This window comes from Carettochelys insculpta, chromosome 11 (genome assembly GCF_033958435.1).
Source record: "Carettochelys insculpta isolate YL-2023 chromosome 11, ASM3395843v1, whole genome shotgun sequence".
In the NCBI taxonomy this organism is placed as follows: Eukaryota; Metazoa; Chordata; order Testudines; family Carettochelyidae; genus Carettochelys; species Carettochelys insculpta.
This window is the reverse complement of record NC_134147.1, coordinates 20,499,145-20,526,058: the sequence shown is the minus strand read 5'-3', so window position 1 is coordinate 20,526,058 and position 26,914 is coordinate 20,499,145. Positions and strand designations below refer to the sequence as shown.

Below are 26,914 nucleotides of genomic sequence, written 5' to 3'. Positions count from 1 at the left end.
CTTCCAGGGGCTCACCCCCAGCCCACACAGACCAGAGCACATGCAGGAGCTGGGTCGCACCCTGTGGATGCCACTGGCTCTGGCGTGGAGCAAACCCAGGCAGCTAACAGGGCCTCCAGGACGCTGCTGTGGAGAGGAAACTGGAAGCAGGATACCACGGAGACAGCCTGTGAGGAGTCTTCAGTCAGGTACCCCCCTGGAATCTCCCCAAGGGCCCCAGCCATAGAAGGGAACCCCAGGGGATGGGGCACCACCACCCATCCCAACATGCAGCCACTTCTGGGGTGGGGAGCAGGGGCCGCTTGTGCTGGATCCCTAGCCCAGCACTGAGATGCTGCCACTTCTGGAGTGGGGCACCAGGGCTATTTATACTGAGATGCAGCTAGCTCTGGGGTGGGACACTGGGGCCGTTTATACAGGGATCCTGCACTCTGTGCTACGGTGCAGCTGCCTCTGGGGCGGGGTGCAGGAGTTGTGCACCATCTCACCCTGGGCTCAGACCGCCCCCCAACGTTTTCTCTTTCTCCTCCCTAGGGTCCCAAGGCCGCGGTGCAAGGAGAAGCCAGGAGGGGACACTGCAGCCCTGGCTTGGGGATGGAGCTGGGGCCAGCAGCCCCAGGGGGCCCAGGCAGGGGATGACAGGTCACAGGTGTTGCAGGGGAAGCCCACACTGGGGCTGCGAGTCAGAGTGAGAGATGGGGGGAACAGGCACTGCAGGGAAGGGGCGCGGCTGAAGGGAGACAGGGGGCTTGTCCCCCTCCAGGCAGGCGGGCAGCTGGAGGAGGGGCCAGGGGGTGCGGGATGCTCAGCCATGGGGCAGACAAAGGAGGAGGAAGAGGGGGGTTCGACAGGAGGGTGGGGGGGCCAGGAGAGGGAGGAGGCTAAGGAAGGCTCTGGAGGGGCAGGGGAGAGGGGAAGCAATGCTGGCTCAGTCTTGGAGTGCTTCCAGGCATCAGCCACTGGGGAGGAGGAGGAGGAAGGCCAGGTGCAGAGGGATGAAGGAGCAGGGAGGTCTGGCAGGGGCCAGGGCAGTGGGCAAGAGGGGGAAGGGATGTTGAAAGGGCTGGGGAAGCAGGAGGAGGAGCTTGTGGAGTGTGGGGAACAGGATCAGGGGGAGAAAGGCAGCGAGGAGGAAGGCCTGGGGGGGCAGCCAGGGGTAGAGGGGGGAGGAGAGGAGGAGGAGGACAGGGAGGGCAGTGAGGAGGAGGAGGAAGGCCTGGGGGGTTGGCCAGAGGGTGAGGGGGGAGGAGAGCAGGAGGAGGAGGAGGAAGGCCTGGCGGGACAGCAAAGGGGCGAGAGGGGAGGAGAGGAGGAGGAGGGGGAGGGCAGCGAGGAGGAGGAGGAGGAAGGCCTGGGGGGGCGGCCAGGGGGCGAGGGGGGAGGAGAGGAGGAGGAGGGGGAGGGCAGTGAGGAGGAGGAGGAAGGCCTGGGGGGGCGGCCAGGGGGCGAGGGGGGAGGAGAGGAGGAGGAGGGGGAGGGCAGCGAGGAGGAGGAAGGCCCAGGGGGCGAGGGGGGAGGAGAGGAGGAGGAGTGGGGGGAGGACAGTGAGGAGGAGGAAGGCCCAGGGGGCGAGGGGGGAGGAGAGGAGGAGGGGGAGGGCAGCGAGGAGGAGGAAGGCCCGGGAGGAGAGGGGGAGGAGGGGGGGGAGGGCAGTGAGGAGGAGGAAGGCCCAGGGGGCGAGGGGGGAGGAGAGGAGGAGGAGGAGGGGGAGGGCAGCGAGGAGAAGGAAGGCCCAGGGGGCGAGGGGGGAGGAGAGGAGGAGGAGGGGGAAGGCAGCGAGGGCCCAGCAGTGGGGGACACTGAAGACCATGTGCCAGCGGAGGAGGAGGACGCAGACAGCGACTTGGTGCTGGGCCCCCCGGGAGCTGGTGTGCAGAGGGGTCCAGGCAGCGCTCAGCAGGGCAGGTATGAGTCTCCTCTTACCTGCTGCCCAGGCCACGAATCCTGGGGACTCCGCCCCGCCTCTAACCCACCTCCCTGTCTCATTGCAGGCCCGGGGTCAGAGCCACCCCTGCTTGGGACAGCTGCACCCCACAGGCTCCGCATGGAGGGGCAGGTGAGTCAAGAGGCTGGTAACCCCCCAGGCATCATCCCTCAGTGAGGCCCAGCCAGCCAGGGCCCTGCCATGGCCAGTCAGACCCAATGGCTCATCCAGCCTGGCGCCCCCTCCCCTCCTCTGCCCTGTGTCCCTGCACTGCCCCCACCACCCCACCCAAGAGCACCAGCGTCTGCATCTCGTCCTACAGATCTAGGACAGGCGGCAGCCTGGGGGAAGGAGGCGGCAGAGGGGGAAGGAGACGAGGACATAGAAGCTGCTTTGGCTCCCCGAGGAAACGCAACGGAACGGAGGTGGGTATCCAACAGGAATCCCGTGTTCCCCAGGTCGGAGTGTGACCCTATGGTGCTCTCCCTGTGCGTTTAGCGCCAAGTCCTAGGGGAACTGTGCTGCAGGGAGCGGGGTGGGGACCGACAGGTGCAGCCTGGGCATCGTGGGCCTGCTGTGCCCCCCGCCCCAGCTCTAGTGCTTGGGTTGCGTCTCTCCCCGCCTTGCGAAAGAACAGCAGCAAACCCCTCCACGTGCTATTCTCATTCAGCACCACGGCACGGGGAGCCCCACGCCCAGCTAGATTACACACGCTGCCAGAGCCACTCGAGACTCACATAGAGAAAGGCACCAGCCAAATACCCCCAGCACCCCGCACTGTACCCCAGGAATGTACTGACCTGCACTGCTCAAGGTTAATTGGTTCACCACTTTATGGACAGTGGATATATACCAACCTTTGCAAACCTGGGCAATTTACCAGGCACTTCAGGTACACTCATTGGTACAGATAAACAAATGTGCTGGCTGCAAAAGATAGATTTTAAGTGATTATAAGTGCTAGGCAAAAAAAAGTCAGAATGGTCACCGAAAGAAATAAAGTGCAATCACACAGCCAGAACTCTGAACGCTCTCTGACTGCCTGACAAATAGAATCAGCAGTTTTTTCTCACCCCACTAGATCTTACAGCTCATATACACAGGTTTCACCCTTGCAACCTGGGCCAGACTCCTCTCTTGGAGTCTTCACTCTTCTGAGAATCCTTGTTGCTAGCCACACAGGGAGAGGGAGAAAGGCCACACATGGCATCCCTGGGTTCTGTTTTATATCTTTAGTCCATGTGCTTGCAGAAGACAAGTCTAGTCACGTCAGGTGGGCATTGCAGATGCCCCAGTGTGAAGCAATACCCCGGTGAGTCATGTGGGAGTGAGTCCTTTACTGTCCTTAACTCCACTGGCCACAGATTTCTCTTGGTGTCTCTTTGCTTCCCTTATCAATTTTCTACAATTCCAAACTCTTGCTTTATATTCATTACTGTCAACTCCTACCATCCAGAGAGTGGCCTTACTTCCCCTCTAAACTGGGTTGTGTTTTTTTTAACCAGCACAACCTTCCTGAGCTGTGGGGTTGTGGCTTTTTGGGATGCCCTAGTAAGGTTTTCTTCAATGATTCCCAACTATAAATCACAGCTGAAACTAACAAAAACAAACAAAAACCAACTCTTCTACGGTGAACACTGGTAATGGCTGTTCAGCACCTGACCAGGTGTTGGTTACTTACCTCCCGCCACGTTGTCTGGAGAGTTGGTATCTGGGCACTTTGCAAATCCACGGCATATTTTAGTGACAACCCAACGACACCTTCTCCTAACTTTATCTGCGTTTCCGCTACATGCATTTAGATGCAACAACGACTTTAAGAGGGTTATCGTCCTTCCCCAGTGCAGTGCCTCACGCTGCCTGTGTTGCATGCAATATCGCAATCAGACAGAAATGAGGAATGGGGGGTTACAGGACTCTTACCCGATGCACAGTAGGTCACATGATTCCTGTGTTCCCCAGTCCAAAGGTGGCCCAAGGGGGGCTCTGCTGCTGAGAGCAGGACATGCATTCCTCTGCCCTGGCACTCAGGCCTGACCCCTCTGAGACCTGACAGGCTACACCCAGTTAAAAAGCCGCTGGAGCAGACTTCCCTCCCTATCCCAAGGCAGGCTAATGAAAATGCCCTGATTCCAGAGTGCCCTTTACTTGTCTGAGGCTCAAGGGCAGGACAGATTTCTCTGACAGGCAGATGCCGGCGGCTGCCGCCTGGACGTGGAGCTGGGCCCATGCCGCTGCTCTAGTGGCGGTGTCTGGTGTACAGCGCTGCCCCCTGCTGAGGGACGGCAGACAACTTCCCTACGTGTCAGACGGGCTGTGTGGCCTGCAGTCTATGCCTGTGCCCTGGGTCCCCCATGGGAATTTGCTGCAGTGGCTGGAGAGAAAAGCCTCAGGCAGGGTGAGCACAGCCAGGCCTGCCCTGCCCCAGCCCTTCTAAATAGGATTCCTAGAACCTGAGGCGCTCAGCAACAGCCTGCTCTCATGCACACACAGAGCAGCATGGCCTTTACACCACACCAACCCAGCTAACGGCACACTCCTCCTGCCCGGGGAGGGAGGAGAGGAAATGCATCGCCTGGGCCCCGACCTCAGTGCGCTGCTGGGAGCAGCCTGATATGCTGGTGAGGTGTTGGATCAGCAGCCGGATGGGACAGAATAGCTGGCCAGGCTCTCAGCAGGAGCTGGATGCTGAGTTCCCTCTGGGGTCTGCCCTTTGCAGGGTGCAGAGAACAGTGGAGAGCTGAGAGCAGAGGAGAAACAGCCAGGGGAGCCCCTGCTTGGAGGAAGGGTCATGGAAAGTAAAGGTGGCTGAGGCACAATCTGCCAGCACCACTCGGGGCCAAGGTACCATGGGCAAAAGATGGAGCAGGTTCTGTAGGCAAAGTCCAATCCAGCTCTTCCCAGGAGAAGGATGACCTAGAGTCTTTCCAGGGGCTGGTGATGGGACATGGGGGCTTTCCCTTCTAGACGGCACAGGCACAGATCTGGCCCCAGAGTGGGTGTGACATACAGGGTGCAGTCCATACTAGTGAGGGACTCCAGCAACTTGTTACAGCCCCTCCCACCTGGGCCTCCTACAATCAGCCTTTGACTACACATGCAAGCAACACCCTGCTTGTCTGTGTGTGACTGGAGCCTGCCAGCCACACTTGGGGGGCAGTCTGGCTTGTACCAGTGTGGGTTACTCCTGCAGGGGGACCCCAACACACTCCCAGTCTCAGATTTCCCCCCAGAAATATAGGCCCTGACTGCCCAGCCCTTTCCTGGGCAGTCCAAATATCTTAAGTCCACTATTTCTTTAAGGGAGTGATGGACACTCAACTTGCCTCCCAAAAGGGAGTTATGCACATACTTAGGGTTACCATAATTGACCTTTCAAAAAAAAAAAAAAAAAAGAGGGTCACCCTAGGGAGGTATCTGTATCTACCAACTCACACAGTATTAATGCACTGGATATACTCACTGGGTGTCCTTTTTACATGGTAACCCTAACATACTAAAGTAGATAAAACAAAATTAACTATACAGAGCTTTTAAGTGAGTCTGAGCAGCAAGGCATGAGAGTCAAACGGTTACAAGAAGAATAAAGATAAAACTTCTGTTACCAGACTGTGATGGAGCCTCCTGCCCTGCCCCTCTTCCAAGGGGTAGGGCTCCATAATGGCTCTCCCTCATTAATAGCCCCACACAGCTTAGTCACCCCATCCTAATCCTTTAAGGCCAGGCCCAGCCTCTCAGAGCCAGGCTCCAGTGGACTACCCACTCCCTGTCATTGCCTTACTCCCTGGGCCACTTCTAGGTCTCTACTTCAAGGCCCACAGTCCAGCAGGAGTCAGGCCAAAACACTCCCCAAGTCCCGTCCCGTCCCGTCCCGCCCTGCCCTGCCCCGCCCTGGCTAAACAGCTAGCTCTGGCTAGGAGCTGACCCCGCAGCTAGCTCTGCCTAGGACCCAACTGACTCAGCCCTGTTGGAGCAGCTCCTCATAGTCAAGTCTGCTCCAGCGAGCTGACCCGTGATTGGCTCCCCCACGAGCAGTTCACTCATTGGCTGTTGGAGCTGCACAGGCTCTCGCTAGCCTGCCTTAACCCTTTCCTTGCAGTGCCCCACTACGCAGACTTAAAAGTTGCTTACCACCTTTTCAGCAGCGTTGTTGACTGACCTCTTCAGGTCAGACTCTCTCCCCCAGTGTGCAACAGCTATTTTCCTGGCCTTCTCAGGTTCAGAGAATAACACCAGCAGGGGGGAGCTTGGGCCACTGCCTCTCCTTTATATGGTTTCAATTTACCTTTGAAAAGCATTTCCAGCTGAGAACCAAGAGATGTGGCACTGGGGGGAGGAAGGAGACCTCTTGCTGTTTCTTAAGATGCAGGTCTCATTCAAAGAGCCAGGCCATGAAGACTGGTCATGGGTCACCTTCATTGTGGAGAGGGAGCAGGTTGACCTCCACATGACCTCATTATGGAGGCTGGGATCTACCTTGGGACAAGCAGGCATGCTACCAGCTGGAGTGCCTGGAGTGATCTGTTTGTGCTTCCTTCCCCAGGAGAGGGCCACCGGAGCCTGCAGCTCACAGCGTCACAGGTGAGGTGTTCCCAGACAGAGAGAGACCAATGCCAAGCTGGGAATAGAACCCTGGAGCCCCGGGCACACCTGCTGACTTCATTCTACCTGAACAGGGTTCTGGGCTGACTCAGAGGAGCTGGGAGCAGATCTTGAAACGTCGCTGAGGGATGACCAGAGCCTGGACGACCGGGATGACTTCTATGATTGAGGGAGGGATGCGGCACCAGTGGCTTCCAGTGAGGTGGGGCAGATCTGGGATGTGACAATCAACACAGCCTTGTGGGCTACACAGAGACAGTGCTGTGCAGCTGCCATGAGGACGGGAGCGACACATGGGCTGTGGGATCCCCCAGCGGGAAGTGTGTGAACCCCTCTAGCCCCCCACCCCCAGAGTGCAGGGCTCTGTCTGTTCAGGGTCCTTGGAGCATGTGGGTGGCACATTAAGCAATAAACACTGCCAGAAGGGAGAGGCCATGGGGCAAAGGGCCCAAGGGGGGCACAGAGTTTCTAACAGGGTAGGTGGGGAAAATCTTGCCCCGTCAGGGGAGCTGGGAAGCACCAGGTGACTGTGGCACTGGGTGAGACATGCTGACGAATCTGGAGTGAGCAAACTGCAAGGGAGAGAGACCGTGCCCTGGCACCGAACATAAGAACATAAGAATGGCCATACTGGGTCAGACCAAAGGTCCATCCAGCCCAGTATCCCGTCTGTCGACAGTGGCCAATACCAGGTGCCCCAGAGAAGGAGAACAGAAGACAATGATCAGGTGATTTATCTCCTGCCATCCATCTCCTGCCCTTGTACTGAAGGCTAGGGCACCATACTTTACCCCCGGCTAACAGCCATTTATGGACCTAACCTGCAAAAATTTATCGAGCTCTTTTTTTAAACCCTAATAGAGTCCTGGCCTTCACAGCCTCCTCCAGCAAGGAGTTCCACAGGTTGACTGTGCGCTGTGTGAAGAAAAATTTCCTTTTATTAGTTTTGAACCTACTACCCATCAATTTCATTTGGTGTCCCCTAGTTCTTGTATTATGGGAAAAGGTAAATAATTTTTCTATATTCACTTTCTCCACACCATTCATGATTTTATATACCTCTATCATATCGCCCCTCAATCGCCTCTTTTCCAGACTGAAAAGTCCCAGTCTCTCTAGCCTCTCCCCATATGGTACCCGTTCCAAACCCCTAATCATCTTAGTCGCCCTTTTCTGAACCTTTTCTAATGCCAATATATCTTTTTTGAGGTGAGGAGACCACATCTGCACACAGTACTCAAGATGTGGGTGTACCATAGTTTTATATAGGGGAAGTATGATATCTTTTGTCTTATTATCTATCCCTTTTTTAATAATTCCTAACATCCTATTTGCTTTACTAACTGCCGCTGCACACTGCATGGATGTCTTCAGAGAACTATCCACTATAACTCCAAGATCCCTTTCCTGATCTGTCGTAGCTAAATTTGACCCCAACATGTTGTACGTGTAATTTGGGTTATTTTTTCCAATGTGCATTACCTTACACTTACCCACATTAAATTTCATTTGCCATTTTGCTACCCAATCACTCAGTTTGCTGAGATCTTTTTGTAGTTCTTCACAATCCCTTTTGCTTTTGACTGTCCTGAACAACTTGGTGTCATCTGCAAACTTTGCCACCTCACTGCTTACCTCCTTTTCTAGATCATTGATGAACAAGTTGAACAGGATCGGTCCCAGGACTGAACCCTGGGGAACACCACTAGTTACCCTCCTCCATTGTGAAAATTTACCATTTATTCCAACCCTTTGTTCTCTGTCTTTTAACCAATTCCCGATCCATGAAAGGATCTTTCCTCCTATCCCATGACCGCCTAATTTATATAAAAGCCTTTGGTGTGGGACCGTGTCAAAGGCTTTCTGGAAATCTAGGTATATTATGTCCACTGGGTGCCCCTTGTCTGCATGTTTATTAACCCCTTCAAAGAATTCTAATAGATTAGTTAGACACGACTTCCCTCTGCAGAAACCATGCTGACTTTTGCCCAACAATTCGTGCTCTTCTACGTGCCTTGCAATTTTATTCTTTAATATTGTTTCTACTAATTTGCCTGGTACTGATGTTATACTTATCGGTCTATAATTGCCAGGGTCTCCTCTGGAGCCTTTTTTAAATATTGGCGTTATACTGGCCGTTTTCCAGTCATTGGGTACTGAAGCGGATTTAAAGGATAGGTTACAAACCACTGTTAATAACTCCGTAATTTCACATTTGAGTTCTTTCAGAACCCTTGGGTGAATACCGTCTGGTCCTGGAGACTTGTTACTATTCAGCTTATCAATTAACTCCAAAACCTCCTCTAATGTCACTTCAGTCTGGGAGAGTTCCTCAGATTTGTCACCTAAAAAGGCTGGCTCAGGTTTAGGAACCTCTGTAACATCCTCAGCCATGAAGACTGAAGCAAAGAAATCATTTAATCGCTCCGCAATGGCACTGTCTTCCTTGATCGCTCCTTTTATATCTTTATCGTCCAAGGGCCCCACTGCTTTTTTAGCAGACTTCCTGCTTCTAATGTATTTAAAAAACATTTTACTATCGTTTTTTGAATTTTTGGCTAGCTGTTCCTCAAAATCTTTTTTGGCTTTTCTTACTACATTATGACACTTAATTTGGGAGTGTTTATGTTCCTTTCTATTTTCCTCACTAGGATTTGACTTCCAGTTTTTAAAAGCTGCCCTTTTCTCTCTCACTGCCTTTTTAACATGGCTGTTAAGCCATGGTGGTTCTTTGTTAGGTCTCTTACTGTGTTTTTTTATTTGGGGTATACATTTAAGTTGGGCCTCTAGTATGGTGTCTTTAAACAGTTTCCATGCAGCTTCCAGGGATTTTAGTTTAGTTACTCTACCTTTTAGTTTCTGTTTAACTAGCTTCCTCATTTTAGTGTAATTCCCCTTTTTGAAATTAAATGCCAGAGTGTTTGACCGCTGCGGTGTTCTTCCCAACACAGGAATATTAAAAGTTATTATATTGTGGTCACTATTTCCAAGTGGTCCAGTAACAGTTACCTCTTGGACCAGATCCTGCGTTCCAGTCAGGACTAGATCGAGAATTGACTCTCCCCTTGTGGGTTTCTGTACTAGCTGCTCCAAGAAGCAGTCATTTAAGGCATCAAGAAATTTAATCTCTGAATCCCGTCCTGAGGTGACATGTACCCAATCAATATGGGGATAATTGAAATCTCCTATTATTACTGTGTTTTTTATTGTGATAGCCTCTCTAATCTCCGTTAACATTTCAGCATCACTATCACTGTCCTGGTTAGGTGGTTGGTAATATATTCCTAATGCCATATTCATATTAGAGGAATGAATTGTTATCCATAATGATTCTATGGAACATTTTGATTCCTTTAGGATTTTTGTTTCATTTGATTCTATATTATCCTTCACATATAGTACCACTCCGCCACCCGCACGACCTGTTCTGTCTTTCCGATATAATTTATATCCTGGTATGATAGTGTCCCACTGACTGTCCGTATTCCACCATGTTTCTGTGATGCCTATTATGTCAACTTCCTCCTTTGATATGAGGTACTCCAGTTCACCCATCTTATTAGACAGACTCCTAGCATTTGTGTAAAAGCACTTTAAAAAACTACCACTATTTATAAGTCCGCCTTTCACAGACGCCTTGGATTTTTTTATATGTGATTGTTTCACATCTGATCTTGCCCATATATTATTTCCCACGTTCCCTATCTGACTAACTTCTAGGGCATCCCCATCTATGGAGCCTCATGTAAGATCTGCTGTCACCCCCTGAGGGCCGAGGATCAGGCAGGGTAGCGTCAGTGGCACTGCAGCTCAGCAGCCTGGCTACTGAGGGAGAGACACAGATGGTGGGAGACCCAGCCCAGGCCCACAGCATAGATCCCAGCCTCAGGTGAGAGGCCTGCCCCACAGTTAGCAAAAGAGACTGCAGAGCAGGAGAAGACCAGGAGGGCAAGGGAGGAAGGGCCACACGCTGGGCACAGAATGGCTCAGCCCTGGGTTTGAAGTCACCTGGCCCCCCTGGGGGTGGCCTGTCCCATGGCTGGGAATGAAGCAGTGGCTGGAGCCAGGCAGGATTCTCAGGAGGTTGGGGGTCCCCAGCTGTGAGTGCATTTGTGGGGGTCCTTCTGCACCACAAGATCACTACGATGTGGGGGTGACCAGGCAGGCCTGGCATTACGGATCTGTGCCAGCCATCGGGAGCCCCCCTGCAGATGGGTGGGGGGAGGGGACAGTATTACCAACCTCAAGGGTGCAAATAACACCAGAGTCACATCCTGATGCATCGTGGGGGCGTTCAAGATGGTGCGGTTTTGATGGCATCACACAGCAGGCATCAGGAGTCAGGCCTTGCAGGCCTCTTCTAGGAGCCCTGTAAGCCCCAGAGCTTGGGCTGGGAGATGGGTCAGGGAGATTTCAACTTGGGGTTGGCCCCACCAACTGTGGAAGTGGGCAGAGTGGAGAAGCAGAGTTTTGGGGGGTACCTCCGAGCCACATCCTCCCCCAGCTCTCGGGGTGCATTGCACTACTCCTTCCTCACAGCCCCAGCACACTCTTTCATACACTCATCGACTCACAGAACACTAGAACTGGAAGGGACATCAAGAGGGCAATGAGTCCAGCCCCCTGGCCTTCACAGCAGGACCAGGCCCCACCTAGATCAGGTGTGTGCAAACAGGGAGACAAGCTCCTTTGAGGAGGGGTGACATTTCCTAAGTGGGGGGAGCAGCACAATCAGCTGCTGGGTCTCAGGCTCATCCAGCTCATTACAAATGTTGAAATAGGTCACTGGTTTACAGATGTGGAGCCACATTTACACACCGATTCATAAAGTTTTTACAGTCTACAGACTTGTTTCTTACATGTGACAAAAGATGTTGGTTGTTTTCCTTCCATACGAACATAACCCAAACCTCCTTCGGTTTGGTTGACATTAGACAGGTGGGAGGGAGGGGCTGCTTTAAGGGATGAAAAGTGGGGCCCTACCTAAGACGTTTGCTCATCTCTGCTCTAGATGATCCCTGGTAGGTGTCTGTCTAACCTGCTCTTAAATATCTCCAGTGATGGAGATTCCACAACCTCCCTAGGTAACTAATTCCAGTGTTTATTACCAACAGTTACCTGACAGGAATTGTTTCCTAATGTCCAACCTCAACCTCCCTTGCTGCAGTTGAAGCCCATTGCTCCTTGGCCCATCCTCAGACATTAAGGAGAATAATTTTTCTCCCTCCTCCTTGTAACAACCTCTTAGATACTTGAAAGCTGCTCTCATGTCCCCTCTCAGTCTTCTCTTTTCCAGACTAAAACCTAATTCTTTCAGTTGTCCCTCCTAGCTCATGTTCTCTAGACTTTTAATCATTCTTGCTGCTCTTCTCTGCACCTTCTCCAATTTTTCCACACCTTTCTGGAACAATACTCTGGATGAGGCCTGATCAGTGCAGAGTAGAGAGGAAGAACGACTTCCTGTGTCTTGCTTACAATACTCCTGCTAATGCAAGCCAGAATCATGTTGGCTTTTTTTTACAACAGTGTCAGCCTGAGGTCAATACTGCACATTTGATGGCAGGACAGAGTTACGAACCTGGAAGTCCTGGACAGAGCAGGAACCATGAGCATCGAAGCCATGATTCTGAAAGCCCAGCTTCGCTGGACAGGGCACATCATACGAATGGAGGAGTCAAGAATCCCTAAGCAACTCCTCTACAGTGAACTCTCCCAGGGCAAAAGGAATCAAGGTAGGCCTCACAAGAGGTAGAAAGACTGCATGAAGGCCAACATTGCTCATGCTGGTTTAAAACCAGATCAGCTAGAGCAGCATGCAACAGCCCAAACAGGCTGGCGTGCTCTCGTACAACACAAGTATGACCACTTTGAAGAGCAGCGACGCATATGCCTCATTGATGCTTGTGAGAGAAGAAAGCATCAGCAGCAGCCACACCAACAGAGCCAGGACAATTCCCTTGCCCCCACTGTGAACGCACATGCTGTTCAAAGCTTGGACGACTCAGCCACATGCGAGTCCACAACTGATGAGCCTGTGCAAGCTCAAGACATCATTGTCGGACACGACGGACTACCTATATGTATATGTATATATACACTAGTGAGTCAAATCCTATTTGGCTTGTGGGCCAGTCCCTGTGGTCAGGGGGACCATCCGTCCTGTTCCTTATTTCGGCTTCCTGGAAAACACCCAGAATTTTTTTTTGAAATCTGGCAAATTGTCCTGTATGTTGCTCTGCTGTTTAAAGAGCTGCCAGGGAAGGCTGGGGAACAGGTGGGGTGGGCTCTTGAAACAGCAGCTCCTGCCTCCTCTCTGTCAGTGATGCTGGCTGCAGTTGTTCCTTGTCTTATGATCAGGTTGTCATTGCTTTGATTGTGTGTTCACAAGCTGCTTACTCCTGCTTCCCAGGATACCAGTGAAACTGACCTTCCTCCCTTAGTGAATATGATGTTCTATCCTCTTCCAAGCAGATACGGTGGCAAAGAGAGGGTGGGGTTGTTTTCCTCCTCCCCTTTAGCTCAGTAATATAATTTAGGTGGCTATTTCTTAAGCATAGTAAGATCTTGAGTCCTTATGCTGTTTCTAATAATATACACAATTATTTTTAGATGAATGTGTCACAGAGACTCCAGTGAGTGGCAAGCATTGTTCTCCTTGACTTCTGCAATTCACAGAAGTGCTAAACAGGATATGTTCTCTGCCACTGTATTGTATCTGTTCTTGTTCCTTTTATAAGCACCCGCCTCATCCTATTTCCTAGCTTGTTCTCTGAGCCTTGGCACTTTGCCTACATGTTTTGTTTTTTTCCTTGGTCTCATTTTCTTGATTGTTTTCTGCTTTCGTAAATGGCAAATTATCTTCCTGCATTTTTCTACTTGTTTTCCCAGGTGTTATGCTGTGTGTTCTTGTCTATACTTTCATTTTAATTCAGATGTTGGAAATTCTAATCAATAAACAAAAATATGGCTGAAGACTATTGCACCTAGTACAAGGGTACTTAACCCATGACTAAGGCCTCTTGGCACAACCACTGTGTGTATTTCAAACAGTTGTAGTGACACTGACTTTCCTGAAACACTGCCGCAGGCAAAGGGTAAGCAATACAGCAGTTGTCAAGTTATGTGAGGGTTGTGTTCCCACACACCCTCACGTAACTCAAATGTTGTGTAAGTCAGAGGCAGCTTTTTTCCCTGGTGGAATGCATGTTCTGCAGCCAGGGAAGCAGCAGGAGCATGTGGACCTCCTTTTGAAAGGTAAGTCTTGTGGTTGGAGGCGGGGTTGGGAAGGGTTAAGCCTGGTGGTGGGTTGGGGCCCTGAGAGAAGGGAAGGGGAGTTAAGCCTGATCTGGGTTTACTGTATTTCATGCACGTGTGTGGATGGCTCACCATGTCAATAAAGAGCCAGATAGGGCAAGCTCTTCTAACAGACCCTGCATGCTGACCAGCCAACAGGCTGCCTCTGGCATGCACTGTTGCCAGCAGCCTCTGGAGGAAAGCCCCAGGGTCTCTCACGCTGCAGCTAGCATGGGATGGGATGGGATTTTTGTTAGTTAGCTTTGAGGGCAGAAGTGGGGAAACGTGGGTAAGGTTTGTTTGCCAAGCCACCATCCCAGCTACTTCAAGGAAGGCCAGCAAACATGCTGTAGCTTCTCTAGTGGAAAAGAGATCCCATGTTGCTTATTTCATTGCACGTTCTGTGATATTTGCTTTTTGCCTTGCAGCCCCAGCACCCACACTCTTGGCATGAAAGACAAATCTTAACTTTCATTGGAATAAGTAATTAACTGACAGCTCTACTCCTGGAAAAATCCTTGTCCCCAGGGGCCCCGTAGAGGCTCAGAAATCGGAAGACAAATAAAACACACACACCCCACACTTACAGGAAAAACAGATCTCCTGGTTTTCAGGATCCCCTCCTGGGTTTTTGCGTCAGGTTCTTAGGTACAGTGTGCACGTGGAGGGGAGAAACTACAACCCCCAGCATGCACTCGGGAAAGCACAGGAAGTGCTGAAGACCCCTACTTCGTCCCAGGTGCATTCGGGCATGCGCGTGGAGGGGAGAGAACTACAACTCCCAGCATGCTATCCGCCTAGTCTCCTGTCCAATATGGCTGCGCCCACGCCAAGCTGAGCGGCGCCGAGCCGGACGGTGCGTTCAGGGCGCGCGGAGCAGGAGCGAGCCAGGACCAGGTGCTGGGAGGCAAAGGGGTGCGGCCTGGGGCGCTGAGCTGTGTGGTGAGAGAGGCGGGGATCGGGGAACTGAACTGTATGGTCAGGGTGCATGGGGAGGCTGGGGAGAGGGAACTTGGGCAGTGGAGAATGGGGGGTGGGGTGCATGGCTAGGGTGTATGGGGGGCCCCGGGAATGCGGGGCTCAATTGCATGGTTAGGGTGTATAGGCAGACCCTAGAGATCAAGGGGCTGTGGTGCACGTGGGGTGAGTTGCATGGGTAGGGTGTATAGGGAGACCCTAGGGATCAAGAGGCTGGGGTGCATGGTTAGGGTGTATGGGGGGGCACGGAATGGGAGGTTGAGTTGCATGGTTAGGGTGTATAGGGAGACCCTAGGGATTAGGGGGCTGGGTTGTATGGGGGCCCTTGGTGATCTGTGGGCTGAGGTGTGTGGTGGTGTAAGAGAGGTGGAAGGCACTAGGTCCCTCAGGGGGTAATGGTTTCTAACTGTGGTACGCCACAAACAAGTTTCCGGAGGCCCAGGATGCCTCTTGGGTGGCAGGGGAGCCCTTCCTAGTCCCCGTTTGGTGGGTGCTTGAGAGAGCTGCCTGCTCCCCTGTGACCTCCCTCTCCCGTGTACGCACCTCACAGCTGAGACTCGTCATGTCAAAAATCACCCGCGCTGGCAAAGCTGTGAAGAAGGTCCATCCCGGGAACATCATCCGAATGATCATCAGGGCGGGGCAGGCCAGGCCAGGGCCTCCGCTGGGCCCTATGCTTGGGCAGGTAGGCCAAGGCCCTCACTGGCTGTGTGACCTGAGGGGTGGGCTGCAGTACTGGGGGTGGCTGGTATGCTTAATGAGCAATCTGGGTAAATGACATTCACTGCAAAGTCTGCAAGTGCATCTAGGACGATGGTGGTCCAAACTAATCCCTTCCCCAGGGTAGCTGCTGCTCCAGTCCCTCTCCTGGCTTTTGGGCCCCTCTGCAGCTGAAGCAGCTTCTCCCTCAGCTGGGGGGCAGAGAGATGCCACTCTGTCAGACATCACGGTGGGGCTCTGTTCCCAGTTGGGGCAGCCTGGCTGGGCGTGGGGCACTGGAGAATCACCATCCTGCCTGTGACAGGAGCAGTTTGGGCTGGTGCGCAGGACCTGGCGGCTTTAGCAATGAGTGAAAAGGGCCCCTCTGAGGCCTTCGTTGCTTGCCCTAGAAGAGGCAGCACCTGTGCTGCAAGGAACGAGTCCTGTGAGCAGTGCAGCTGGCTGGGACCGTTTGAGGTGTTGGTCTGTCAGTTGAGTCTGGATGAGACCACAGAGTGTGACTGCCTTGATACTGTTGCCTGGGACTCTGCAAGGCATCTGATTTGGCATCTCACAGCTTTCTGACACAATGCCTATGACTGGGCAAATCAAGGCACCCATATGAAAGGGGCTAGAACAGACTAGAGTTCCCCGTGGCTGTCTAAACAGGACTGGTGTGTAGGACAAGGAAGGGGATTTGCCTCTGTACTGCTGCGTCCTGTATTTGGTCCATGCGTTGCCATGTGCTGAAAAGCCAGCGAGGGAGCAGAAGGGGGCCCACGGTGACCTGTGGATGGGAGAGAGGCTGGGGGAACTGCCTGGAGTTAACAGTTCCCAGAGGAGGTTCCCCGAACCCCAGTCTCTTGGCCTTTCTGCACAGGGCAGGGCAGTTCTGGAGCAGGAAGTGCATTAATGTCACCAGAGGCTGAGAGAGTCAGAGCCTGGAGGTGAGGCCCAGATGCATTTCTGGGCCATCTCCCTGGGGACAAGTGCCCAAGGGATGGGAGGTGGGTGGGAAGGGAGCCTGGGGCTTGGAATCTCAATGGAGCACTGGTGTCTTTCTCTGAATCCTCATTCCAGTCAGCAAGCAGCTCTGGGCAGGACACAGGATCCTGGGGAGGGATTTATCCAGCCTGGGTAGTACTGGGGTCAAACCAGAGGAGCTGAATGGGCTACTCTGGCCTTCACGTGTGCTGCCCCTGATCCCAGTGTGTCACTCCCATGCTGGCCACATGCCTGCATGTTGTCGTCTGCTACTGCAACCTTTCCTTGCTGCTGGGGTTCCAGGCTGTGTTCAGCCAATCATTAAAGGGCTGGAAATGCCCCCGCCTGCCCTAGGGCTCACTCTGACCCTTGCAGGGTGTAGTGGCCGCTCGTACAAAGGTGTAGCCCAGAGGCCCTGTTCTGCTGGGCACTGCGCGCATCCCCGTCCTGAGTGAGATCAGCCCTTGTGATGCTGGGGGCAGCAGAGATGCTCTCCTGCCGAAAGCAGGGATCCTATCACGCCCCACGCTGCCCAGACCCATTCCAAGAGACACTCCCTGCCCCAAAGAGCTCGCAGGCAGAGCTAGGGTGGCTTGTAGCTGGGAGCTGAGGCCCACAGAGCAGCCACAACTCCTCCACAGTCATGTGGGGAGTTAGTGGCAGGGATCCCAGGCCAGTGCCCCCTCCCATCCTTCCCAAGAACATGCTGCCTGCTGGCACAGGTGAGCCGGTGGGTGCTCGCCCCCACCCCAGGAGTGTGGAAAGCCCTGCCAGGCTGCCCCCTCTCCCCAGCTGTTGCAGCCCCATGTGGAGCCCTGACGTAGCGTGACTCCACTGACTCCTGCCCTCAGGCTGGGAGTGTCCTCAGGGGGGCTGGGGGTTGCTGCAAACCCCACAACAGGCTTTTGCTGTAAATATGAGCTGGCAGCCCTGAGTCCCCCTCCCTTCCTCGGAGCCAGGCAGTCCCTGGGAAAGACCTTTGGAAAGAACAGAGTGTGGCTTGTTCTGTTTCTGTCCCTCCCACAACTGCTGGGAAAGCAGGCCAGGGAACTGGGACCCCTCCAAGGGGTGCTGAATAAACAGCCCTGGACCTGCTCAGAGGTGTCCAGGTTCAGCCCTGGGGAGGCGAGTGGCTACAGGCTGGTGCGGGGAATGGTCTGTGTTAAGCCCTTTCTCTCAAGCTGGGAGGGGCCAGGGTAGCCACACACAGCCAGGAGCTGCTGGGTGCTAGGGTGGGCCTGGCTCTGAAGGAACCAAACTGTGAATCTCTCCCCAGTGATGTTGGGGGTGGGGGCTCCATGGGTAGCAACCCCTCCTAGGGGATTTCCCAGCATGGTCAGTAATTACACGCTAACCACCCACCACTGGGCTGGGCATGCTCTGAACTCTGATGGGGAAACTGAGGGCCAAGGAGAAGGACACACTTCCAAGCTCACAGTGAGTCAGTGGCTGAGCTGGACACAGAACCCAGGACTCCTGGGTCCCATCTCCCTTCCCTGCCCCTCCCTTCCCACTGACCAATCGAGGGGGCTACTCAGGGCTCCATCCTGCCCCGGATGGGTCTTCCCCAACAGCAGAGGCTGGTGTTCCCCTGGGGATACTGGGTGGTGACTGCCACTGCGGTGCTCTGCCCCAGGGCTGCCTGGGAGCAGCGCACAGTGGGATTCAAGGTCTGGTCTGTGTTAACTCTTCTTTATTTCACCTCTGCCCCATGTCCAGCATGGAGCAGCCAGGCCCAGGCATGGGCCCCCGATCTCTCCAGTGCCAGGTCCAGTGCTGGCACTGCCCACTGGGCCCATATGTTGGGCAGCGCCAGCTGTGGGTTCACCACACTCATCCCTCACTGCAGTCAGCTGGGGGTGTGTCCATGTCTCAGTCTCGCTCACCTGGCTGTTGGTGTGCTATGATGCAGGGAGGAGCCCACAGGGCAAGGGGGGGGATCCTGCCCCAGTGCTTCAGCTGCCCCTCAATACCCACCAGCAGCCCCTGCTATCCCAGCCCTCCTACAGCTCTGCCAGGGCCCCTGAATCCCCACCCACAGCTCCTCTGGTGCACCTCAACCCCGTTCTGTGCTAGTCCCATCCCTTAGTGAATAGTGGCTTGTGCCCACGGAAGGTTTGTGATCTCAGCCCCCTTCATGTGTGAAGGAGCCCGGAGGCCAGTTTAAATGATGCCAGCTAATGCCAGCTGGGGATCTGGCTCTGTGGTCTCAGGCACTGTCCCTCCAGCTCGGGAGCAGGTGTGCCAGGGTCCCTGCGTGCTCAGAACTCCCGGGGCATGAACCTGGGCCCAGAGGTGCTGTCCGTTCCCTCTCTGCGAGGCCTGTGATGTGGCCCCAGGAAGCGGTTCCCCCAGCCCAGCAGCCCCCTCTCTGTGGTGCTGCAGCACCGTGCACCCCTTGAGTGCGATGGCCAGCAGGTTCTTGGCCATGAAGATGGCCGAGACCCGCTGGTCGCGGTAGAGCAACAGGTCAGCAGCCCGGATGGCCAGGGTGGCCAAGTTGACCGCCAGCAGGCTGAGCAGCGGGTAGAGCGGGAGGCGGGCTGGGGCAGGCAGGCCCATCTCACCCAGTGCCACGCAGGGCAGCACCAACAGCAGGCTGTAGCAGTAAAAGAAAGTCAAGCCCTCGGCCCACAGAGGCAGACCCTGCTGCTGCAGCTCCCACAAGCTAGCCTGCATCTCCAGCAGGTCCAGCATGTCCACCACCACCCAGAGGAGCCGGCCACGCAGGTCCTCCTTGCACCGGAAGGCAGCCACGTGCTCCAGGTGCTCAGTGGCCACCAGGACCACGTAGAGAGAGGGGATGCAGACGGAGAGCAGTAGGGTCAGGGTGCGGCGGGCCAGCAGGTCAGGGGCACGCCGGTCAGCCCGGTACCCTTGGTAGATGAAGTATAGCTTGATCTCCAGAGTGAAGACAAAGAGGAACCAGAGGGCCACACCACGCCGTGGGGTCTGGGCCTCAGCACCCACCCACACCCCCACGTAGCGCAGCACCAAGAGGAAACATAGGTCACCTGCCAGTGCCAGTGCCAGCACGCTGGCCCTCTGCACGCCAGCACTCAGCTCCATCAGGTACACGTCCACCGCTGCCATGGTGGAGACGATCACCACTGACGACATGCACAGGTGTGGCTTGCTGGTGGGAGGAGCTGGCACTGCGGAGCAGGGCAGATGGGTCGCTGGGGGTGGCCAACTGGCCGCACCTGTGAGGGGAAGGCAGTGGGGATGAGTCACTTGTGCCTGGAGCAGGATGGGCCATGCAAGATCAGGCTGCAGGCTTGGGACCCACCATCTAGGAGCTCATGCTGGACCCAGAGCCTCCCTGGTGGTAGGGCAAGGGAAGGGCCTCCCTCTCCAGGTGGAGGTGTGCTGGGCTGTCCCTCATGCCTTGATGCCACCTTCCAGCACAGTGAAGCTGTGTCTACACGTGCACGCTACTTCGAAGTAGCGGCACTAACTTCGAAATAGCGCCCGTTGTGGCCACACGCGTCGGGCGCTATTTCGAAGTTAACTTCGACGTTAGGCGGCGAGACGTCGAAGTCGCTAACCTCATGAGGGGATCGGAATAGCGCCCTACTTCGACGTTCAACGTCGAAGTAGGGACCGTGTAGACGATCCGCCTCCTGCAACGTCAAAATTGTGGGGTCCTCCATGGCGGCCATCAGCTGGGGGGTTGAGAGACGCTGTCTCTCCAGCCCGTGCGGGGCTCTATGGTCACCGTGTGCAGCAGCCCTTAGCCCAGGGCTTCTGGCTGCTGCTGCTGCAGCAGGGGATTCATGCTGCATGCACAGGGTCTGCAACTCCTTGTCGGCTCTGTGGATCTTGTGGTGTTTAGTGCAAGGGTGTCTGGGAGGGGCCCTTTAAGGGAGTAGCTGGCTGTTGAGTCCACCGTGTGACCCTGTCTGCAGCTGTGCCTGGCACCCTTATTTCGATGTGTGCTACTGTGGCGTGTAGACGTTCCCTCGCTGCGCCTATTTCGATGTGGTGCTGCACAACGTCGATGTTGAACATCGACGTTGCCAGCCCTGGAGGACGTGTAGACGTTATTCATCGAAATAGACTATTTCGATGTCGCCACATCGAAATAGGCTACTTCGATGTAGGCTTCACGTGTAGACGTAGCCTGAGTAACTAGTGGGCTCTCTGCCCTCCCCACTTCTATGGCTGTCACATTAATTTGTCCTGCCAGAGATGTCAGCTCCTGGCATCGTCCCACAGCACGACTCTCAGGGATGCTCCACAGGCTACTAGAGAGCCTGGGACTGTGCAGCGCCTGGCACTGGGGCTCCTTCTACAGGGACCTCCCACCTGGTGCAGAGAAGCAGCTGGCTCTGGGGTGGGATGTGGGACTTGTTTATGGGGTGGAGCTGTGTAAAAACAGTACAGTAGTTCAGGGGTGACAGGAAGAACTAGGTTGATGCAGACTTCAGTTCCCTGCTGGGCTGCTAAGGGTGCCCAGTACGTTAGAGCAGGGATGAATTCAGAGCAATGGACTGACCTGGGCATCCTTGTCCTCCCTGGGAGCAGGCCAGGCCTTGCTCCTCCTTCTGCACCAGTCCAGGGTTTGCACTTTGTCCATCTGTCTGTGCCCCACTCCCTGGCATGGGTTCAAGCTGTGCGCAGTCCGTGGGGTCTGCTCCCCAATCTACAGCCCTGGGTGCTGCTCTGTGTACAGCTTCACCTGAGGGGAGCAGGTCCTGTCATCTGAGCCTAACCCCATCACACTCCAGGCTCCATTTTCCCTATTGCCTCCCCCACACCCAGCCCTGCCCCCCACTGCCTCCCCCACCCTATTACTTCCTCTTCCCCCACTCCTGACACCCCAGGGCTTCCTGGTCCCAACCACCCCACTGCCTGCTCACCCCCTGACCCACCCAATACCCATCTCGGCATGAGCCCCCCGCCCCCTACTGCTTCCTCGCCGCCGGCTCTCGCCCCTCCAGCTTCGCTGCCCCGGGCCCGCGCGCTGGCGGCTGCTCGGAGGCGAGCCCCAGGGGCAGGGCGCCCGCTCCCCCCTCCCCCGCCTTTACCTGTGGCTCCCCATGCGCGGGCGGGCGGGGCGGGAGCGGCGCGCGTGCGTGAGCGGGGGCGGGGCGGAGCGGTCACGTCTCCGCGCGGTGTCCCAGCGCTGGCCGCGGGGGGGCGCTGCGTGCCCGAGGGGCTCGGCTGAGGGAGGGGCAGTGGCGGCCCCCAAGACTCCTGGGTTCCTGTCCCAGTGCTGGGGGTGTGTGGGGGCTAGCGGTTAGAGCAGGGGGCTGGGCTCCAGGACTCCTGGGTTCCTGTCCCAGTGCTGGGGGGGTGTGGGGGCTAGCGGTTAGAGCAGGGGGCTGGGCTCCAGGACTCCTGGGTTCCTGTCCCAGTGCTGGGGGTGTGTGGGGGCTAGCGGTTAGAGCAGGGGGCTGGGCTCCAGGACTCCTGGGTTCCTGTCCCAGTGCTGGGGGGCTGTGGGGGCTAGCGGGTAGAGCAGGGGGCTGGGCTCCAGGACTCCTGGGTTCCTGTCCCAGTGCTGGGGGGCAGTGGGGGCTAGTGGTTAGAGCAGAGACTGGGCGCCAGGACTCCTGGGTTCCTGCCCTAGTGCTGGAGGACAATGGGGGCTAGTGGTTAGAGCGGGGGGCTGGGCACTAGGACTCCTGGGTTCCTGTCCCAGTGTTGGGGGGCAGAGAGGGCTAGTTAGAGCAGGGGCTGGGAGCCAGGATGTGGGTCTGCCCCTGGCTCCAGGAGGGGTTGGGAGAGTCATCACTGCTGCTTTCTGTGTGTCCTAGCCCCTGTACAGTCACGGCCATTCTCCGGGGGCCAAGGTCTCAGTCACTTCCACTCACCCCAACTAAGACAGGACTGCCCATGCTGGGGGTGATGGACAGAGGAGGAGGTGTCACCCCAGTGTCCTCCAGTCCATCAGTACCTCAAGGCCCTCTTGGGGCTGGGGGCACATCAGACCCAGGGACCAGAGTAATGAGTAAAGGGGAGGCAATAGCTTGGGCTGGTGGAGTGAGCAGATCTTGCTGCGTGTGGTTCACAGGCTCGGAGTCCTGCAGGGTTCACTGGGCTCTGTGGGTATGGGGTTATGCAGTAGGGTGTCTGGTGGGGGGTGCCCTGTGTGAGGGTTATGCTGGGGCTGTGTGCAGGTGTGGATATGGGGGTCACGGGTGGAGGCGCTCTAGGCATTAGTTCTACTGTAGGAATGCCTGAATGTGGGGTTCGCTGGGGGTGCACACCAGTGTTCCCGCTAAGCTGCACCCTTGTGAGGCAGCTCAGGAGAGACTCAAGTGCTGCCTGGCTGATTAGCGGAGGGTGCATAATGAGGTTTTGTTTCTACTGGTGGTGCACACTCACACACATCAAGGTGCATACAAATTTATCCTGCATGTGACGCCTGAGCATTCATGACAACCTCCCACTGCGCTCCATCCTGCCCAGTTTGGAGCCCTGTGATATACCCTGGGTCCAGGCTTGGCCCCCAGCCCCACCCTGGGATGGAGTGCTCACCTCACCCCAGGCCATCAAACAGGGAAGAGGTAAGGGGGGCAGCCAGCCCTGCAGTGTGGGCCCAGGGCAGGGGACTGGCTGGTTCAGGTCTGGGGATGGAACACAGGGCCCTTCCCTTCCAGGGAGCACTAGTTCTGATTTCCAGTGGGGTCACACACGGAGCCACAGGAGGGCCTGGAGTGTGGGGAAATCAGACCCGCCCCCCCTTGCCAACTGTGTCTCTGCTTCTCTCCCCAGAGGGGCATCCCCATTGGGCACTTCTGCAAGGACTTCAACGAGCGAACCAAAGACATCAAGGAGGGGGTGCCGCTGCCCGTGCGCATTGAAGTCAAGGTGAGGAACCCCTCACTGTCCCAACCCACACCCTGCTGCCTCACACTGCCCCCCAACCCTGCTGCCTATGTGCAGTCCTCTCAGGAGAAGCACCCTCACTGCCCCATCATGTTCTGCCCCGGTACCCACTGGACCAGAGCATCCCCCTGCAGTGGGCAGGGTCTGAGTGAGGCAGGTTACTGGAGGGGTTTGTTTTGGGACACTGGCGGCTCTGGGCTGCCCCTCAGGCAGGGCCTCAGTTTAAGGTCTCCCCCCACAATGTCTTGCAGCCAGATAGAACCTACGAGATCCAGATCAACCAGCCCACGGCTTCCTATTTCCTCAAGGCGGCCGCGGGCATCGCCAAGGGAGCCGCGGAGACAGGTGAGGGGGCAGGTGCAAAGATCGGGGACACAGAACGGGGAGGGGCCTGGCCCAGACTGGCAGGGAGTCTGTGCCCTGGGGGTGCCGGTGCTGCCCTCTGCCTTGAGCCCAGACTAGCTGAGCTAAGAGGAAAGACGAAAAGAACTGGGCTTGTTTAGTTTGGGAAAGAGGAGACTGGGGCGGGGGCGGGGGCGGGGGGGGCCACGTGAGAGACATTTACAAGTACCTCAAAGCGGCTTACAAAGAGGGGGGAGAAAGATGCTACTTGTCCTGTCCTCAGAGGCTAAGAACAACAAGGGGCTTAAAATGCAGCAGGGGAGGTTGAGGTTGGCCATTAGAAAAGCTTCCTGTTGGGGCAGTTAAACACTGGAATAAGTTACCTAGGGAGGTTGTGGAAGCTCCATCGCTGGAGATATTTGAGAGCAGGTTGGACAGACACCTGTTGGGGATAGTCTATGGTACTTGGTCCTGCTGTGAGGGCAGGGGGCTGGAGGCCCCTTCCAGTTCTAGTGTTCTGTGATTCTAGTGCATGGTGGGCACCAAATCTGTGAGTGGCACCCAGAGAGAGAGAGAGCTGTGCCTCAGGGCCTTCCCCCTTTCCTGCCAGCCCGGAAGTACTGTGAATAGATGTGTGTTTGGGGGGAGAAGTTGGGCCCTCAGGATTCATCCTTCCTCTCGGCGACCACCTGAACCAAGAGCACCCTGGAGAAAGCACCTCCAGGCTCTGTGTTCTGTACTGCAGCTGGCTGGGGCACAGGACAGCTGCAGGCCAGGGCGAAATGGCCTCTGGGAGGGCTGCAGGTTGGCTGGAGGGGCTGTGTGGTCTGCTGAGTGCCGCTGTGGGTTGGGACCCGATGGCTGGGGGTCAGGGCACAAGGGGCCCGCAGGTGGAGCCGACAGGTTTCTGTCTGACCAGGGCACAGCATGGTGGGCATGGTAACGCTGAAGCATCTGTATGAGATCGCCCTGGTGAAGTCCAAGAACCACAACTTCATGGTGCGGGACACGAGCCTGGAGGATGTGGTGAAATCCCTCATTGGCAGCGCCCGAACCCTGGGCATCAAAGTGGTGAGAGAGTGAGTACCCGCCCGGAGCCCGGGGTGGGCGGAGCCGGGACCCCTCGGTTCCCAGTTCTGGGGAAGGAGGGCTGTCTCGTGGGTGGAGCTAGGGACGTTAGCAGCTGGGATGCCTGGGCCTGTGCCGGTTGTGGAATCTAGTGGTTAGAGCGGGTGGGGGTCGGGGGCTGGGTGTTTTCTACTGGGCTGCGGGGGTGGTGGGTCTGGGAGCCAGGTCTGATCCTGTTCTCCTCCTGCCACCAGCCTCAGCGCAGAGGAATACACCATATTCCAGCAGCAGCGTAATGAGGCCTTGGCGGCAGCAGCAAAAGCCCGGCAAGAGAAGTGGGCAGCAGAAAAGAAGAAATGATCTCCAGGACCCCAGGGGCCTGCAGGACCAGCCACATTCCTGACCCCCACTCTGGGCTTGGCTTGCTGGGGGGATCCCCTCAGGAGCAGCATGTCAGTCTGTTCATCCCGTACCCCACTCTCATGCCCTATTCTGACCATCTTTGTCCTCTACACAGAATGGGAGTTAGCCCCAGTCCTCTTTTAAACTGTGCTGCCTTGTTCTGGTAACAATTAAAATTCCAGCCCAATAAAACTCTACTGTGACCCCCAAACTGGGAGCAGCCTGTATCCATGGGTGCAGAGGTGGGGCCTTTCCCCTTGGGTGAGAAATGGGCAGCTTGGGTCCAGCTCCTGGTAGGAAGAGTAGCTGGCTGGGGCAAGGAACATAGTGAGCCGCTCCTTTCTTGATCAGGAAGCCAGCACTGCATAGTTGACGCAGGGGACAGCTCTTTGAAAATTGCTCTTTCTGACCCCCAGGGCTGGAAGCGAGCTGCTTTGCTATTGCTGGTGGTTACAGTGCTAGAGAAGGAGCCTGTGCTGGGTGCCAAGACATCCCGGGGACCTGCCTGCCTGCAGCCCTGTCAAAACCCAGGGTTGACTGGACAATGGTAGAGAAGCCATTGTACTTCGACGTGTTGCGTGTGTTACAGCCATGCCCTGCCCAGCTGGGGGAACGGGCAACACGAACACAAGCCTAAGCAATCCTCTTGGTAAACAGGATGAAGTTTAATAAGGACAAACGCAAAGTGCTCCACTTGGGAAGGAACAATCAGTTTCACACACACAGAATGGGGAGAGACTGTCTAGGAACAACTACAGCAGAAAGGCATCTAGGGATTATAGTGGACCACAAGCTAAATATGAGTCAACAGTGTGATGCTGTTACAAAAAAAAAAAAGCAAACATGATTCTGAGATGCATTAACAGGTGTGTTGTGAACAAGACATGAGAAGTCATTTTCCGCTCTACTCTGCTCTGGTTAGGCCTCAGCTGGAGTATTGTGTCCAGTTCTGGGCACCGCAGTTCAAAAAAGATGTGGAGAAACTAGAGAGGGTCCAGAAAAGAGCGACAAGAAGATTAAAGGGCCAGAGAAACTGACCTATGGAAAAAGGTTGAAAGAATTGGGCTTGTTTAGTTTGGAAAAGGGAAGATTGAGGGGAGACATGATAGCGGTGTTCAGGTATCTAAAAGGGAGTCGTAAGGAGGAAGGAGAGGACTTGTTCTTCTTGGCCTCTGAGGATAGAACAAGAGGTAACGGGCTTAAACTGCAGCAAGGGAGGTTTAGGCTGGACATTAGGAAAAAGTTCCTAACTGTCAGGGTGGTCAAACAGTGGAATAAATTGCCAAGGGAGGTTGTGGAATCTCCACTGCTGGAGATATTTAAGAACAGGTTAGACAGATGTCTGTCAGGGATGGTTTAGATAGTACTTGGTCCTGCCATTGGGGCAGGGGGCTGGGCTCAATGGCTTCTTGAGGTATCTTCCAGTCCTAGTGTTCTGTGATTCTCTGGGACCAGAAAGGCAACTGAGTGCATTTTGGAGGGGACACAGAAGCCCTTGTCTCTCTCCAGGGTCCCTTTTTACCACTTGAAATCAGAGAAGTAACTCAAGGCTGGAGTTAGGGGGCTGTTTGCACTGGGCACCTGAGAGCTGGCCCTGTCTGGAGTGGGATCGGGGGCAGTTTGAAAAGGGATCTCTCGCTTGGTGCTGAGATGCAGCTGCCTCTGGGCCAGGGCACAGCAGCGAGGTACAATTTCTCCCTCGTTACGCAGGGTTGTAAGGTGAGCAACAAAGGGGAATCAAATCTCAGTTTGAAACTAACAAGCAGGTGCACCCACAGACTGGAG

At 55.3% G+C, this 26,914-nt stretch overlaps 2 protein-coding genes across 5 annotated transcripts; one reads left to right on the top strand and one right to left on the bottom strand.

The window, feature by feature from the left end:
* The first annotated feature begins 14,601 nt into the window (after positions 1–14,601).
* On the top strand, positions 14,602–25,334 carry MRPL11 (mitochondrial ribosomal protein L11). 4 transcript variants are annotated; one of them, XM_075005492.1, is made up of 6 exons: positions 14,602–14,716; positions 15,348–15,482; positions 23,204–23,299; positions 23,569–23,662; positions 24,579–24,738; positions 24,982–25,334. In XM_075005492.1, exons 2-6 carry the CDS (start codon positions 15,360–15,362, stop codon positions 25,085–25,087), a joined length of 579 nt encoding a protein of 192 aa, XP_074861593.1. In that variant the 5' UTR covers positions 14,602–14,716; positions 15,348–15,359; the 3' UTR covers positions 25,088–25,334. The 4 variants fall into 4 exon arrangements, with proteins under 4 accessions (XP_074861593.1, XP_074861595.1, XP_074861592.1 ...); XM_075005494.1 differs by having other exon boundaries at positions 14,618–14,761; positions 24,579–24,730; XM_075005491.1 differs by having other exon boundaries at positions 14,618–14,761.
* On the bottom strand, positions 18,644–21,087 carry LOC142019255 (transmembrane protein 121-like). The gene is made up of 2 exons (XM_075005876.1): positions 20,979–21,087; positions 18,644–19,683 (listed from the first exon to the last, which is right to left on the bottom strand). Exons 1-2 carry the CDS (start codon positions 21,082–21,084, stop codon positions 18,644–18,646), a joined length of 1,146 nt encoding a protein of 381 aa, XP_074861977.1. The 5' UTR covers positions 21,085–21,087.
* Positions 25,335–26,914: the final 1,580 nt, after the last annotated feature.